Raw genomic sequence first — 17,689 nt, 5'->3', positions numbered from 1 at the left:
ACTTCTTGCCAGTGAATAATATTTCTTGCAGTGAAGTCCTCATCACGGAACCGAATGAAATGAAGAAGAAAGATACTGCCTCTTTTCGTAGAGGCATGGAATGCCATTAAGTGCTTGTCAGAATGAATAAGGCTTCTCACTACGACAGTGTGTTCTTTAATGCACGTTGCTTGAAGGTTGGAGATTTTTGAATCATTTCCTCTCAGGCCAAAATTGTAATTTTAGTTAATGCTTTACCCTTTGATGTGGATGCACCTCTACTGTTGGATGAGTGGAAACTCCTGAAATTTGAAATAGAAATTCCTGGAGGTGCATAGTCAATTGAAAAATGCTGCTACTATATTTTTAATTTAAGGTCTGCTTCAAACTGTTTAAAATATCCCATTGTACAGAGTGTACATAAAGTACAGGAACAAGAACCAAACATTATATAGATATCATAAATGTCACTTTGAAGAGAAACCCTGATTTTTTTCCGTATAGCGCCACAGCGTAGTTTGGTAATTTGCCAATAGCCAGCGCTGGTCGCAAACATGGCGAGTTCAGATCCGGAGCGAGCTTTCTGTGTGTTGGATTTCGACAAGAACAAGTGTGCTACAGCTCTTCAACGGACGTTTAGAACCAAGTACGATAAGAAGCCACCAACAAGGAAGGCCATTTATCACTGGCACAACAAATTCGTTACGACGGGTTGTTTGTGCCTTGTCACGTCGAAAACTGTACAGGCCATTCTTCTTCGCCGAGAGCACTGTCACTGGATATTCCTACTTGGACTTGTTGCAGCAATGGCTGATGCCTCAAATGCAATCGGACTCTCCGTTCATCTTTCAGCAGTATGGGGCTCCACCCCATTTTCATCGTGAAGTTCGTGGGTACCTGGACACGGAGCTGCCGCATTGGTGGATCGGCCGTGCTACAGAAGGTGACAGCTGTTTCATGAAATGGCCTCCCCTATATACCAGATCTCACTCCGTGTGACTTTTTTCTGTGGAAACACATTACACATCTGGTGTATGTACCGCCTCTACCATGTGATGTAGCAGAGCTCCAGGTGAGAATACGGGAAGCGACTGCCACAGTCGACGATGCCATGCTGGGACGGGTATGGCAAGAATTCGATTACCGTATTGACGTCTGCCGGGTCACTCATGGTTAGCATATCGAATGTTTGTAAAAAGAACCTTCAGAGTCTCTCTTCAAAATGCAATAAGAATGAAATCTGTACAATGTTTAGTTCTTGTGCAATAAATAATTGAAAGAGTTCCGGGACTTTATGTACGCCCTATACTTTGTCTCATGGTAGTGCTAAGGTAGAAAGAAAATCTTCTCTTTCTGGGCATATTTTAACAATTGATATGGTAAAAACGAATGAACGTGGTTTAAATTCAAGATTGAATATTTTATCTAGCACGAAACAGTACAGCAATTTTATATAGCACGTAACTGTACAGCCATAAGGCACACTTGTTCCGTATTACAGACGAACTTTAGCTGTTGGCTACAAATGCATAACAAGCTACAGGGTACGGCAGAACCGATTAAGCAGGTTTAAGGAGCAATAGAAAGTAAATTCAAGATGGCGCCGTTAGCATCGACACATTGTTTTAGACGATCCCTGAAGTTTCGAGCAGCTCCTGCACGCGTATCGCGAGGTATGGCATTCACTTTGCCAATAACCCGCTCTTTTAACTCTGGTAGGATGTGAGGGCAGATTTTGAAAACCTTTTCCTTCAGATACCCCTTCAAAAAAGTAGTCACAAATGCTCAAATCTGGTGACCGTGCAGGCCACATGTCATCACCACTCACAGAGACGAGGCGCCCTGGAAACATTTCTCTCAAAACATCAAGAGAAATTCGAGATGTGTGAGCAGTAGCTCCATCCTGTTGGAACCTCAAGTCTCCAAGTCCATGTTCTTCAACAATCTAGTCCATTCTGGGTTGCAGAAAATTTTGCAAAACTGAAACATAACGTGTGGAATTCACTGTCACTCCTTCCTAATCGAAAAAGTAAGAGCCTACCACACCAAATTGTGATATGGCACACCACACTGTCACTTTAGGAGAATGTTGCGGTCTTTCGTGAATAATTCGGGGGTTATTTTCAGCCCAGTAGAGAAAGTTGTGCTTATTCACGCACCCACTAAGATGAAAATGTGCCTCGTCACTACTGAAGAAAGCTGCATTCGGAGGGATCTGAGCAAGCATTTGCTCACTCAGATTTTGACAGTTGGCGTAGTCTTCTGGGCGTAATTCTTGAGCAATCATTATTTTGAAAGGATGAAACTTCAAATCGCACTGCAGAATCTTCCTCAAACTGCGGTCTGAAATCCCCAGTGCAACATCATGTCGTCGAGTAGAACGTTGCGGCGATTGTTGAACTGCTGTTATCGCCCGCTACACATTTTCTGGCGTTCTGATGGATCTACGTCGGCCATGTGTATCTATTCTTAGTGTGCTACCAGTTTCCTCCAACTGCCAAACCCAGGACCGAATTGTGTTTGCATTAGGAACGGCATTGTTGTGTGAAATGTTGAACTGTCGTCGAAAAGCTATCACAGATCTGTTGTCTTCATAATAAGCGCGAACAGCAAAACCACGATGTGTACCGGTCCAGATCATGTTGGCTACTGAAATGCGGCCAACGACTGGACAAAGGCTGACCACGTGCAACTGCCTACCCCCCACGACAGCCCAGCGGTAATCGATAGGAACTGCCGCACCCTGCACAAAAGCTACTTAGAAGAAAAATTAAGTACGAAAAGATGTTGACGGAAACTGAAGAAAGACGAGCATTGGAAAACAGAATAGAAAACTTGAGGGCTAAAACTGCTGCTGATCTGAATGAATTGTCAAAAACTTTATTGCAGAAAAATGATTAAAAGGAAATCCAAGGAAAAGCTGCTGATCAACTGCCCGAAGAAGCCACTAAGCACCTTGAAGAAGAAATTGAAAGTAAGGATTATGGCGAATTCACTCTTGTTCAAGGTACGCTAACTAGAGTTAAAAGAACTACAAGTGGAAAAGCAAAAAAATTGGATCAAGTGGATACAATTGCAGAAGAGATTAAACGAAAAACAAGTAAAATATCATCCTACTTTAAGAAAAAGTAAATTATGTCTTCGTAATTGCAAAAGTCTTTGATATGTAGAGACGGCGGTGATACTAACATTGTTGAAGTTTGATTTATAATTTGATTTTTTATTTGATTTCTAATACCAATATTATCATCTACAAAAGAACGATAAAAAAGAAAATAAAACTGTAAATGAAACGAGGGTAAAACGTCATCAAAGAGATTATTTGAGAAAGTTGTTTTCTTATAGTACCTAATTTCAAATGGTCTAATATTTTTGTTGTGTATATATTCCCCTACTCGATACTGGCTGATGCAAGCAACTGTGATAATGATTAGCAAATTAAAAACAACCTTGACCGTACTTCATTTATATACTGCTAACTCGTTTCACCCTTTTTGGTCATCTTCGGAACAATAAGTACGTGTCTGTTGATGTGTATAAATCTCACACACATAAAGAAAGTTTTGCGTCGGGGGTCCGACAGCCGATCACTTCGAGTCATTCCAACAGGAAGGAGGTACACGGCTCGTGTTGTCTGTAGTTCAACCATGCCTAGACGGTCAATACCGCGATTTGATCGCGTCCGCATTGTTACTTTGTGCCAGGAAATGCTCTCAAAAAGGGAAGTGTCCAGGCGTCTCGGAGTGAACAAAAGCAATGTTGATCGGAGTCGGCCGAAGTGGCCGTGCGGTTCTAGGCGCTGCAGTCTGGAACCGCGAGACCGCTACGGTCGCAGGTTCGAATCCTGCCTCGGGCATGGATGTGTGTGATGTCCTTAGGTTAGTTAGGTTTAACTAGTTCTAAGTTCTAGGGGACTAATGACCTGAGAAGTTGAGTCCCATAGTGCTCAGAGCCACTTACTGAAGTGGATGACCGCTTCCCTGACAGCAACGCCACCATGTTGAATAATGGTTCTCGTGCAGCCACAGAACGTCGTGTTACGACTCAAACTGTGCGCAATAGGCTGCATGATGCGCAACTTCCCTCCCGACGTCCATGGCAAGGTCCATCTTTGCAACCACGACACCATGCAGTGCGGTACAGATGGGCCCAACAACATGCCGCATGGACCACTTAGGGGTTGCCACCAAGTTCTCTTCACCGAAGAGTGTCGCAAATGCCTTCAACCAGACAATCATTGGAGACGTGTTTGGAGGCAACCCGGTCAGGCTGAACGCCTTAAACACACACTCCAGCGAGTGCAGCAAGGTGTAGGTTCCCTGCTCTTTTGGGGTGGCATTATGTGGGGCCAACGTACGCCACTGGTGGTCATGGAAGGCGCCGTAACGGCTGTACGATGCGCAAATGCCATCCTCCAACCGCTAGTACAACCATATCGGCAGCATATTGGCGAGGCATTCATCTTCATGGATGACAATTCGTGCCCCCAAAGTGCACATCTTCTGAATTACTTCCTTCAGGATTACATTGTTCGACTAGAGTGGCGAGCCTACTCTCCAGACCTGAACCCTATCGAACATGCCTGGGATATTTCCAGAATGAGATTTTCACTCTGCAGCGGAGTGTGCACTGATATGAAACTTCCTGGCAGATTAAAACTGTGTGCCCGACCGAGACTCGAACTCGGGACCTTTGCCTTTCGCGGGCAGGTGCTCTACCATCTGAGCTACCGAAGCACGACTCACGCCCGGTACTCACTCACAGCTTTACTTCTGCCAGTTTTGAAGGTAAGAGACGAGATACTGGCAGAAGTAAAGCTGTGAGTACCGGGCGTGAGTCGTGCTTCGGTAGCTCAGATGGTAGAGCACCTGCCCGCGAAAGGCAAAGGTCCCGAGTTCGAGTCTCGGTCGGGCACACAGTTTTAATCTGCGAGGAAGTTTCATGCCTAGGATAGATTGAAAACGGCTGTTTGTGGACGGCGTGACCCACCAGCCACTCTGAGGGATCTACGCCGCATCGCCATTGAGGAGTGGGACAATCTGGACCAACAGTGCCTTGATGAATTTGTGGAAAGTATGCCACGACGAATACAGGCATGCATCAATGCTACTGTGTATTAGAGGTACCGGTGTGTACAGCAATATGGACCACCACCTCTTAAGGTCTCGCTGTACGGTGGCACAACATGCAATGTGTGGTTTTCATAAGCAATAAGAAGGGCGGAAATGAAGTTTATGTTGATATCTATTCCAATTTTCTGAATAGGTTCCGAAACTCTCCGAACCGAGGTGATGCAAAACTTTTTTTGATGTGTGTATTATTAAGTCAAAATATTCAAGGCCTACGACTTAAGCATGAAATACTAGCTTTGTGTATATATTATTCTGAAGATGTCTCAAACAGGAGAAACACGTTAGCAGTAAAGAAATAAAGTACAATCAAGACTGTTCTTTGTTGCAATTTTTTGTTTGCTTTCTTTTTTAAATCTCTCATCAAGCTCATTTGGCGGGGTACTTCATTAAAAAGTTTACTGATGTCTCGTATTTTGTTTCCCTTTTGGTCCCTTAAAAGTTCATTACGTCTCTTAAAAAAAATGTAATGTTGGTCCCTTAAGTCCATATTTGTTTTTAGATTTCTGCTAAAAACGCTGAGTCACTTCAAGCCAAAGTTCTGAACTTCAATTTCTGCAACATCATTGTGTTACGTAATAGTACAAACGCTAAACGGAGAGCGTGAAAAGATTTGTAGGGCCATTTATTTGCAAGAAATCCAAACTACAAGTAAATAATTCACATTCATTTAAAAAATAGATCTTTTTCCAATAGTGATTACAATTTTTACACACTATTTACACTTCAGTCTTTGGTTGCATCCGGATATGTCACGTACTATTTTGACTCAGTACATTTACACTTATTATGAGAAGTACTATTGTTGGGGGGGGGGGGGGGGTATCCAGTGAAATTTGTGACTGATGATGTCTTCATTGGGGGGATGCAACAAGTTATCTTGGATGGAGAGCCATTGACAGATGTAGAAGAAACTTCGGATGTGCTCTAGGGAAGTGTGTTGGGACGCTTGCTGTTTACGTTGCAATATTAATAGTAATCTCTCTGACATTTACAGATGATGCACCGTCTGAAAGAAGCTGCATAAATATTCAGTCAGATCTTGACAAAATTTCAAATTGGTGCAAAGACTGAAGAATTGGTTTTAACGTTCAGAAATGTAAAACTGTTCACTTCACAAACGGAAAAAAGTAGTATTCTATTAGTGTACTATCAGTGAGTCACAAATGGAATCAGTAAACTCATACAAATATACTTGGGTGTAACAATTCGTAGGGACATGAGATGGAGCGATCACATAGCCACAGTCATGGGTAAAGCAGGTAGCCGACTTCAGTTTACTGGTAGAACATTGGGGAAATGCAATTAGTCTATAAAGGAAATTGCTCACAAATCACTCTTGAGGCTCGTTCTAGAATACTGATTAAGCACATGGGACCCGCACCAAATAGGACTAACTGGGGATATTGAATGTATACAGAGAAGGGTAGCACGAATAGTCACAGGTTGTCTGACCTGCGCGCCTTTGCTGACGAAACTGAACTGGCAGATTCTTCAACACAGACGAAGTATCGCGAGATATAGAATGTAACTGCAAACTGTGAATACGGTATCACCACAGCTATAAAATTTACTGAAAACAAATGAAAATTTTTGCCTAACTGGAACTCGAACCCCGATTTCCTGCTCTACGTGAGCGGTTGACTTAACAACTTCGGCTATCTGAGTACGTTTCACGGACAGACCCAAACTTCCAATGTCTGCTACCCAAAGTTGATTTCTGCATTGGGAAAGACCGTTCAGTATTCTCCTCAGATTGTCTTGGCTTTGGCAGAAAATACATTAGTGCAATGTTTGTATTGACAGTGTAAGTAAAGTTTGATGCAATGTTCCTTCGGACATGCACGGACACTGCTCACGATTTACAGCCGCATTAAATCATTAAATGTATTCGCAAGTTGCAAATACGGTACCACTACCGATACACAATTCGTGATTTAATAAGGCTATAAATCGTCAGTGCTGTCTGTTCCTTCGGACATGCAGGCATACACTGCACCGAACTTTACAGACACTGCACAAATGCATCCCGAGAGAGCCTACTTTCGAAATTTCAGGAGCCAGCTATGAATGATGACCAGGAATATACTACAAACCCCCTACGTTTCGCTTTTGTAGGGATTGTGAATGATACTGGAGGAAGCCGTAACAATTGGTACAATGGAACGTCCTCTGTCATGCACTTCACAGTGGTTTGCAGAGTATGGGTGTAGATGTAATTATATAGTAGTGTTACAGACATCAGTCAACTGCTGGTACACTCAATTTTTGAGATCTCTGTTTTTCGTACTCGTCCCATTTTACCCTCCACATCATGGATAACTTTTAAATAATTTTACAAATCTTTGCCAATTATCATTTTCTGAACCATTTTAACCCATAAACATACCGGAGCACTATAGTGTTCAAACGGCATCCTCGACAGTGTACGGTGCACCTGTGTCAAAATCGTGCGCCTGGTATGCTCTGCATTGCATTTACACACACGGTAGTGGCATGGGCGCTTGGCATGTATGCGCCAAAAGAGTCGTAAAAACCGTTCGTGTAAATGAGGCTAACACTCGTAAAGCACGTGTTTACATACGCGGAATACTCTGAGATGACATTTATTTACGGAATTTGTAATGAAAATGTTATTGTTACTTGTGAAGAATACTGGAGATGGTTTTCTAATCTTTGAGCATCAGATTGTTTATTCATGTTTTCAACATTTTTCTAACATTTTTTTCTCAGTACACATGTTCATTCTGAACGTGCAGCTGAAAAAAATGTGAATGAAACAAAAGCAATTCCTCAGTGCCTAGAACAATGTGGCCGGCCAGGGTGGTCGAGCGGTTCTAGGTGCAAGTCCCATAGTGCTCAGAGCCATTTGAACCAAACATCATTGTGAATATTGTTTTTATAATCAGCAGCTGCAACACCTTCAAACCAAACAGCCAAAGAATCAAAACAATCAGAATAATTTATTCAGTTCATATTATATACCAATGAAGTTACATCCAAAAACTTAAACCCAAATTGCATTGTGGAGCTATTTTCGACAGAGCGTCACTGTATGTGTCAGGCACCCTGTTATCGACAGTCAACTGAATGGGTGTGCTTTACAGACTCCAGTTTAGGACATGATACATAAAACAAGATGAGTTCCCCTGTTTTGGTATTATATTGCTAAAATTATAGAAGAGCAAGCTTTGTATACAGTAGGCAAATTCTAATGAATGTAGAGTACACAAAACTTTTTTCTTTCTTATGAAATACTTTCACAAGACAGAATAACAGAATATCACGGAGAGCTGTAGTTCTCTTAATATAGGATCGTCCAACTGCCAAATAAATTATTACTGCAGCAGGAAATTTGTTAAGTCAAGCAAAGAAAATATTTTGTGTCCCCATTAGTTGTGGACAGGACTTGGATGAAACTGAACTGTGGGCTGGCACCTTTGAGAACATCGTAAGAAGTGAGAGGGTGTAGAAGCCTTCTTCAGTTACTTAGAGCTGGTTAGTGGAAAGGAGATGATTGTTATCATACTAGTAGGTATTCTGGATTAAAAACATATTGTTTAAACAGTGCAACAATTTATCTCACATGTGTAGCTTACTGAGAAAGGTGTCTTACAGTAGCTTTACACTTAATAGCTCAGTGGCCTAACGCCTTCAAAACACAGAAGTGTTGATCCAAGGATAGAGCATTTAAGGAACACTCACTCAGGCACAGACAATACACTGTAAGTACAGATATGCTGAGGCTCAGCACTGCCCACGAGTCTCATGAAACTCGTTTGACCTGGCAGGCTAAAGTTTCATTGGTGGTACTGGTGGAAGTCCTACGCAAGTGGAACATACTGCAAGCTCTATCATACTGCAAGCTCTATCATACCATTCCCTAAAAGGTATACAATATGAGTACAAAAATAAAAGTATGTACCCAGAACAATAGAATATGAAAGCTGAGAACCAGCTAATGGGGTGCACAACCCACAATCCTTCACACATCTGCTCTATCCTTGTGTTTTTCCAGTACGGTTTAGGTTGCCCCAGTCTGGTGAAACTCTATTCTTGCCGAAAAAGTAGCTGTAGCCCTGAACGACAAATGGCATAGCCCAATCATTACAGTATATTTTTTCCCTAGCCATATAAAATAGATATATCAGCTTAAGGGTATAGATCCTACAGGGGTAAGGATAAGAACAGCAACACAGGTTGAGAAACAAAAAGTAAGAGAATTCGAGAAATCCTATGTTTGGACATAATCCTCAGCCACAGAGATTAAAATCAAGAAAAATGTTTTTACAAGTAGCCAAATCAAGCCCATTGTCACCCAATAAATGTCAAGTAGAGCTGTGGTGGCACTCTTTTACAATAGGCTCATGGGACAACCTGAAGGGGGAAATTTCTGGGTGTTTCAAACTCTTTTATACAACATGGAAAGTCCTGAATCATCTAAGGATGGACATACCACAATATACAGAAAATCTGAAGAAACAACAGTATATTAGTACTGATGAACATCCTCAATGTAGCGAACTACATGATCCACCACATTGCTAATCTGCAAACAGGTGGAATGACATTGCTACACCGAACAACAAGGCTATTCAAGGTTGCTATTTTATGGATTAATTGTGGAATCTGAACACCAGAAAACCCTGCTGGACACCATTTTCATTACCACGTGACACATTCGAATGAAATTTACTACATATGTTTTTAACGTGTTGACTTGGTTATACGAGTGTTAAGTGAGGTTGATTTAACATTCTACCATAAATTATAATTCTACTTAATGATTTTATTCTTCCTATTGTATGATGTCTTTGACAAGAAAAAATAAAATACCTCATCGACAGGCATCCCCTGATGACTTCATCATTAACAGAATGGTAACATTCTTCAACAGAGATTACACAAAGTCCCTGAAAATGGTATTATCCCAATGATATAATAAAACAGATTCTGCAGAATTTGCAAGGTAGAGAAAGGAGCCAGTAGTAAGATCACAGAATTTGCTTGGATGGCTAAACTGTTATGGGAAAAGTTGAAATCCATGTTTACCACCAGTCCAGTACACAGTTTTAGCTTGCCACATATAATAAATACGGTAAATAATCTGCAAGGAGTACAATAATTCCACCCCACAAACTCTGTCTCTTTCACATAAATATCTGTAACATAATGCTAAAACATAATACAAAGTGGAATAAAAGTTCAAATTATTTGTACTGTAACTTCCTGGCAGATTAAAACTGTGTGCCCGACCGAGACTCGAACTCGGGACCTTTGCCTTTCGCGGGCAAGTGCTCTACCATCTGAGCTACCGAAGCACGACTCACACCCGGTACTCACAGCTTTACTTCTGCCAGTATCTCGTCTCCTACCTTCCAAACTTTACAGAAGCTCTCCTGCGAACCTTGCAGAACTAGCACTCCTGAAAGAAAGGATATAGCGGAGACATGGCTTAGCCACAGCCTGGGGGATGTTTCCAGAATGAGATTTTCACTCTGCAGCGGAGTGTGCGCTGATATGAAACTTCCTGGCAGATTAAAACTGTGTGCCCGACCGAGACTCGAACTCGGGACCTTTGCCTTTTGCGGGCAAGTGCTCTACCATCTGAGCTACCGAAGCTTCATATCGGCGCACACTCCGCTGCAGAGTGAAAATCTCATTCTGGAAACATCCCCCAGGCTGTGGCTAAGCCATGTCTCCGCTATATCCTTTCTCTCAGGAGTGCTAGTTCTGCAAGGTTCGCAGGAGAGCTTCTGTAAAGTTTGGAAGGTAGGAGACGAGATACTGGCAGAAGTAAAGCTGTGAGTACCGGGCGTGAGTTATGCTTCGGTAGCTCAGGTGGTAGAGCACTTGCCCGCGAAAGGCAAAGGTCCCGAGTTCGAGTCTCGGTCGGCACACAGTTTTAATCTGCCAGGAAGTTTCATATCAGCGCACACTCCGCTGCAGAGTGAAAATCTCATTCTATTTGTACTGTTTTGAAAAAGGTGATAGTATATTCACAATATTATAGAGATAGGTAGGTCAAGATTTAAGGTATTTTACATTACCCTCAGATTGATTTTGTTGGTGTACTGAGGTTGCAATAGTGCCTTGGCCACTTCCTCTGCTCTTCTCCGCCCCTTTTTCTTAACAGTGGGGGGAGAATTAACTATACTATAGTCTGTGATCACACAAGGTGGGTCCTTATCCTGGGGCTATCTGTTCTTCCCTTTTAATCTCACCCAACCCATTCCTCTTTCGTACCCAATGAAAGAACTAGGAGTTTTGAAGGCTACAACAGTCTTGTGCACTTTTATAAGTGTGTATCAATAGAAATAATAATTTTACCTTTTCACACACACACACACACACACACACACACACACACAGTGCCTGTTCAAAGTTTGGTGTAGGGAGAGAGATTCTGAATACGGAGTACACAGGATGTATTCAGCACCTACCACATGGTGCACAGTGTCATAATCATCACCCAAAGAAAGGATGCCATGTCTCATACACATCAGCAACCACACAAATTTATTTTTCCACAATAGCTCGCCAAACAACTCACTGTTTTTTTTTAAACCATGAACACTTATCTGCAACAATTTAGTAGTTTCCTTCTTAAAAAAGTTGGCATGTAATCCCAGGAATTAGCATATTGCCATTTTAACTTTTTTATGACTTCTCAATGTACATCTAAAAACAGCCTGATGAGAGATCCAGCTGCAATTGCTATTCACTCGATCACTGTGCTCCGTAGATCAAGGAGGAGACTCTCAAAGAATGTGGGATGAGTTAAGGTATATTTACATTAATGTGAAACAAAGATATCGTAGAAACTTAATCTGTATAATGTATTAACAATAAATCGTCACTATACTACTTAAGCTATTCACATTTATGCCATCTAAATTTAATTGGGTAAAATTTTAGGAAAGCTGCTACTTTGAAAAAAAGTTGCTGCCATGTCAGTTTTACTATTACCTTTTGCTGCTTGCTTCCTATTACATGCTGTAGACGCTAAAGGCATAAACATTAACATAAACACAAAGGAGGACTTCAGACTGCCCAAGGGGACAGGAACGGTGCAGGGGAACAAGCCCTGCCTCCCTCTCACAGCAGCACTGAAAGTATGTCCATATTCTGTGCTTCTGTGAGAGCACAACTAATGTTGGCATAGTTATCATCGATCCATCTGGTACTGTAAGGGTCATACTCGAGCCCGTCACGGATCAGGAGTGGTCTCTCTATTAATTTGCAGATAATAAAAGAAAACAACAAGCAAGCTCAACACAAAGCATTTGGTAAGGGCTACAGCACAATTGTTTGCTGAGGTTGGCGCGCACGCCCCCCCTCCCCCCCCCCACAGTAACTGCTACATTAGAATGTCCTAATAATAGTAGGTAAATATTTACTTTATTAGTGTGGTATTCACAAACCTCTGATTGTTTAAAGAACTGAGCTCTCATATGCATAAAAAAGCTTCTAACTCTTCAAAATTCTGTTTACTTCACAAATGACTTAGTGTATTAAGTACTTGGGATTGATGAAGTTAGTGAGAAAAAGTTTAGAAAAGATCAAACTAAGTTTCAAGTTTGTTGGAAGTCATTGAACGCACTAATTATAAACTACTGCACAACTATAGTCTGAGTAACTTGTACTTAAAAGAAGCTAATTTCTCATGTATCTTACTGTTTATGAAGTCAAGTCTACTGAGGTATGTGCTGTACAGTGATATAATTTTGCAGCTACATTCAGTGCTACATGTGGACACTGTCTGCAAAATGTGTTTCAAATTCAGTTACTGGTGAAAAAGTAATAAATTAAATCATCATCCCCCCGATGCTGAAGTTTCACTGCATATACAGCAAAAACGTAATAAGCAATGAACTTTTTTCGTTCCACTATTTTGTGGAAAGTGTTGGAGAGAAAAAAATGTTTTGAAAGGTCTGAAATTGTGTAAAGTTTGTTGGAAGTCACTAAAAGTTCTCATTCTCAAATACCGGATACCTCTGGGTAATTTGAGTGCCGTGAGATAACTGCCGCCAGATGTATACACAGTTTCTCACTTTAATACTTCACTTATTATGTTAAGCCCTTAATGAAAGATTATACTTCTTAATAAACAGATTAGGACATAACTCTAATTCTAAAAATGAAATTTTTACTGCCGTGGAAGTTATTAAACAGACAACCTCTGGCTAGGGCTATGCACCGTGAATTTGATCAGGTGTTTAGTAATACAGATGTCACAGAGAAAATAGTTGACATCTCTAAATACCAAGTGCTACTTACAGTACATTTCTACTAGTCATGCAGCTGTATAACAAACACTACTACTTGCCATGTAGCGAACAGAACTTTTCAATCTCTGAATCTAGATATTCAGATGATTTCAAGAAAAAGTTTTTTCTGAATTAGATAGGATTTCTAACGTCTTGCTTTTACTGACAAGATACAGTTGCACAATAATAAATCTCACAACAGGTCTTAGTGAAACTCAGTGTGGTTAGCACTTAGTGTTCAAGAGAACTACAGAACATTGCTATTTACACTGGACGGTATCTGTTCATTACCAGAAGACAGAGACTGCTTCAAATATGTTGTTGGGTTCACAAGAAACATCCAAGACTAGCTGTCAGATTTGAGCAGAGACAATGTTAATGAATGCTGTGGTGTCATCTTTTGGTGTGTACCTTGACCATTTGGTTTTTAGTTGGTGGAGTCAATGAATGTGGAAGCAAAAAGCCTTCTTGTGGTGACAGCCTGATCTATAGCTTAGCCCGAGGTCTAGGTTAGGTTGAAAGGTGACAGTCTGGATGCAAGCCAGCGAAACCAACAAATGTGAAAGCAAAAAACCAGCTAATCTCTAGCTTGGCCCATTTTATAAGATTGGCACTGATATATCATTATAGCCTCCATCTCGTTTACAATATTTGTCGCATCTTTCCTATGTTAGTGGTCAAAGCTGATAACTGAGGAGGAGGAGGTGGTAACTAGTGTTTGATGTATCATACACAATGAGGTCATTAGACGTGGAGCACAAGCTTGGATTAGGGAAGGAGAGAGTAGGAAAGTGGCCATGCTCAACCAAAGGAACCAGCCCGGCATTTGCCTTAAGCGATTTAAGGAAATCATGGAAAACCTAAACCAGGGTGGCTGGACACTGGTTTGAATTGCTCTGAATGGGAGTCCAGTGTGCTAACCACTGCGTTGTCACACTCGGTCAAATGTTCCTCTTTATCCTGTTATTTCAGTTTTTCCACAGCCACTAATGCATTTCTTTAGATTCATAAATAACTTTGCCAATTTTGGAATAAGTAATACAATCAGTTCAAAACTACTTCTTGATTACATAAGTCCACTTTCCAATCAATAATTTCTAACTATTCAGTTCAGTTTAAAAAATAGAGTTCCCAACACCAAAGACTGGTTCAAACACTGCAGTGTATGACTAGGAACAGTCTTACTGGAGGTGGTCCATGGTATGCCTTGCTTTCCTATGACTGCTGAACAGGACAAGAGAGCCAGTTTAGCACGGACTCTGAACCACAGTACGACAGAGTGGTTTCTTTATTACCAGTACCCACAGTGAAAAATAGTAAACATCCTAGGAATGACTGAGGATTGATCTTTGGACCTTTCAATTTTTAGTCTGACACTCTATTACTGAAATATATCTATCTAATTTTACTGAAACCAGATAGAAACCATACGTCAGAAATTAACTTAAAGAAACTATATTAAACCAAAGAAATAAACATCTGGATTCTCATATAAATTTATCCGGACTAGTGCTTTACAACTGTCAAGGAGCCTCCCGATTTGTCACAAAATAATTTTTTTAAATTTTTTACCAGTAGCAATTTAGCAAAAAATAATAATATGGAGTGTGTGTCAACCTAAAGTTGACTTTTTGTTAGCCAATACACACTTGAGGATTAGTTAACAACACTGTACTGCACCGTCAGAACAATATGTCATTGATACAGCTGACATACAAGCCTTAAGAAACTACAAATGGTTAACATCACAAACAAGGCTCTACAAAGTACAGAGTAATAACCACATCATTAACACCTTCGACCATGTTAAAAATCTGAAAAGTGCAGATCAAATGTGAAAGTAGATAATTTATTAAAAAAGGAAGTAGCCTATGGTTCATAGTGTCATCACAAGCTCTGTTTAACCGAAACAGCTTTTTGTCATCACATTCAACTCACAACTAAACATCACCTTCCAATCTAAATTAGACATCGGGCTACGCAACAGTTCATTAGAATATGAAAATTCAAAATATTATTCTCCTCGACGGATCACCATCTCCACAATATGATTTAAGCCATCATCCACAAGATGTAAACAACACTGTAAACAAAATGTACAACTGACATCTATAACAAACATATAAACAAAAACATTGCTGACATCCTCCACATAACATATGACATCACATTTCATCAATACACTGATTGCTTGTGTTGTTCACTAAACATGATGTCTTAATTTGTGACAGTGTTTAAGTGTCTAGCCTATCTCACATAACAAAGATGAAACGGATAGGTTGCTACTCACTGTAAAGATGACACACTGAGTTGCAGATGAGCATGACGAAAAGACTCTTACACACTGAGCTTTCAGCCAAAGCCTTCTTCAGAAAAGAAAGGAACAGACACATTCACGCAAGCAGGCACATCTCACATACACATCACTGCTATCTGACTATGATGAGGAAAGATCTCTTAAGCTAAAGAGCAAGTCACAACAGACTGGTATATAACTGATAGTATCATATACAAATTTTTTAAAAATTGCAGAAAAATACCTGAAATCAAGAGGTCTGACAAAGAAAATAATAGGCCTGTTACATAACAGCAAGCACCTCTAAACCATTCTGAAGAACTACTGTAATTATTAGCTACAAATTTTTAAGGAATAAACTTTGATGGAAGTAATTGAATATCTAACCTCTTAAGCAGCAACCTATAATAAGTTTGTACACTATCGTCGGTCATTTGAATATCCCTTTCACGCAAGGATTATCCTTCGTGGTCACAGAGAGATGCCAGAATATATCATAGGACAAAAAGGTGTGAAATTACAATGTTAATACAGAAGAGGGAAATGCTAATTCTGTTGATGAAGCTAGCTGCACTCTGTTTCCGCAATACGTAACTTCCAAGAAAGTATCCATGCTAACCTAAACGGATTACTTGACCCATTCACATTAACTTGATCTTCTCTCACGATGGTTCATTGTTGACAACAACCTCCAGAAACTACTACACACATTGTGGTTCTTATGCATAAATGACAGGTTCTTAGAATTGCTTAGAATAAGAATAGGTGAGATAGTGAAAAACCTGTTTTCTACATCATCTCCAAAGTGTACTGCTGCCTATAATGCAAAAGCTGTCCTGCCTAGACAAAGTCTGTAACAAGTAACTACAAGTCCCAGTCCTTATAAACAAAAATAATCAGGGCGAAAAAAAAGTCTCTTTTTCAAGTTACCAACGAACAACTCCGCATGCAGCAGAAAAGTATAAACACACAAGACAAATTTGGGATACAGAAAAGTATAAAATACTCGCCTGAATCCTGGTGGATTCGGGAAATTTGAGGCAATCCTGTAGTTTGCACCGGCACTTTCCCACGGTTTTGGTGGCGCAGCCATTTCAGAAAGTTAACACACGACGATACATTAAAAACGTCAAACACATACACATGACACGAACATAATGATAACAGCTACCTGCGATGTTAAGTTTGAGAACCTACTTGCGATGCAATGTCATCTGTGGCAAAGCCGCTGTGGTGGTATGTAATCTGCGAGCGAAAATGACGACACAGTTTTGACAACAGGTTAACAACCAACGGGCAGGGACGCTGGGACCGAGCGCGCAAGACGTATGCCGCACACGGGTGGGCACCTACAGGGGCAGCAAATTCAGCCGACTCGTTATGTTCAGACTTATTTTAATGTGTGCATATCTGCATGTTACAATTATTATTATTTCAATTACGTCATAAAACGCAATGTATTTCTTGATCTTGTAATTAAAATACAAAATGTCTGCAAATTCGAATCACATCGTCAACAGCAGGTAATTCCTTTGTAGGAAGAAGGAGAGCCAGCAGCCAGGTGTCAGTTCCTTGCGCAGGGGAATTCTCTTGACATCTCGCCCTGTGCATTTGTCTGACGAGATTTTGTTCTCTATCCACTTGTTGTGGGCTTTCTTCACGCGACGCAAGTCACAAATTGACCGTTGATTTCAGAATGCGATTTTCATTCTGCAGCGGAGTGTGTGCTGATATTAAACTTCCTGGTAGATTAAAACTGTGTGCCGGACCGAGACTCGAACGCGGGACCTTTGCCTTTCGTGGGCAAGTGCTATACCAACTGAGCTACCCAAGCACGACTCACGCCCCGTCTCCATAGCTTTACTTCTGCCAGTACTTCGTCTCCTACCTTCCAAACTTTACATCCCCCAGGCTGTGGCTAGGCCATGTCTCTGCAATATCCTTTCTTCAGGAGTGCTAGTTCTGCAAGGTTCGCAGGAGAGCTTCTGTAAAGTTTGGAAGGTAGGAGATGAGGT

The 17,689-nt window shown here is 40.9% G+C and overlaps 1 protein-coding gene across 2 annotated transcripts in view; it reads right to left on the bottom strand.

Annotated features, from left to right (window-relative positions):
* LOC124802594 (probable peroxisomal membrane protein PEX13) overlaps positions 1–16,882 on the bottom strand; it is a 94,550-nt gene extending 77,668 nt beyond the window's left edge. The window contains exon 1 of one of the 2 annotated variants that reach the window (XM_047263473.1): positions 16,685–16,882. In XM_047263473.1, coding sequence (XP_047119429.1) covers positions 16,685–16,767 — 83 coding nt within the window. In that variant the 5' untranslated portion in view covers positions 16,768–16,882. The remainder of the gene's footprint in view (positions 1–16,684) is intronic. The other variant, XM_047263474.1, reaches the window with a different exon arrangement.
* Between the last annotated feature and the right edge of the window lie 807 nt (positions 16,883–17,689).

This window comes from Schistocerca piceifrons, chromosome 6 (genome assembly GCF_021461385.2).
Source record: "Schistocerca piceifrons isolate TAMUIC-IGC-003096 chromosome 6, iqSchPice1.1, whole genome shotgun sequence".
Classification (NCBI taxonomy): Eukaryota; Metazoa; Arthropoda; class Insecta; order Orthoptera; family Acrididae; genus Schistocerca; species Schistocerca piceifrons.
This window is presented reverse-complemented; position numbering and strand designations above follow the sequence as displayed.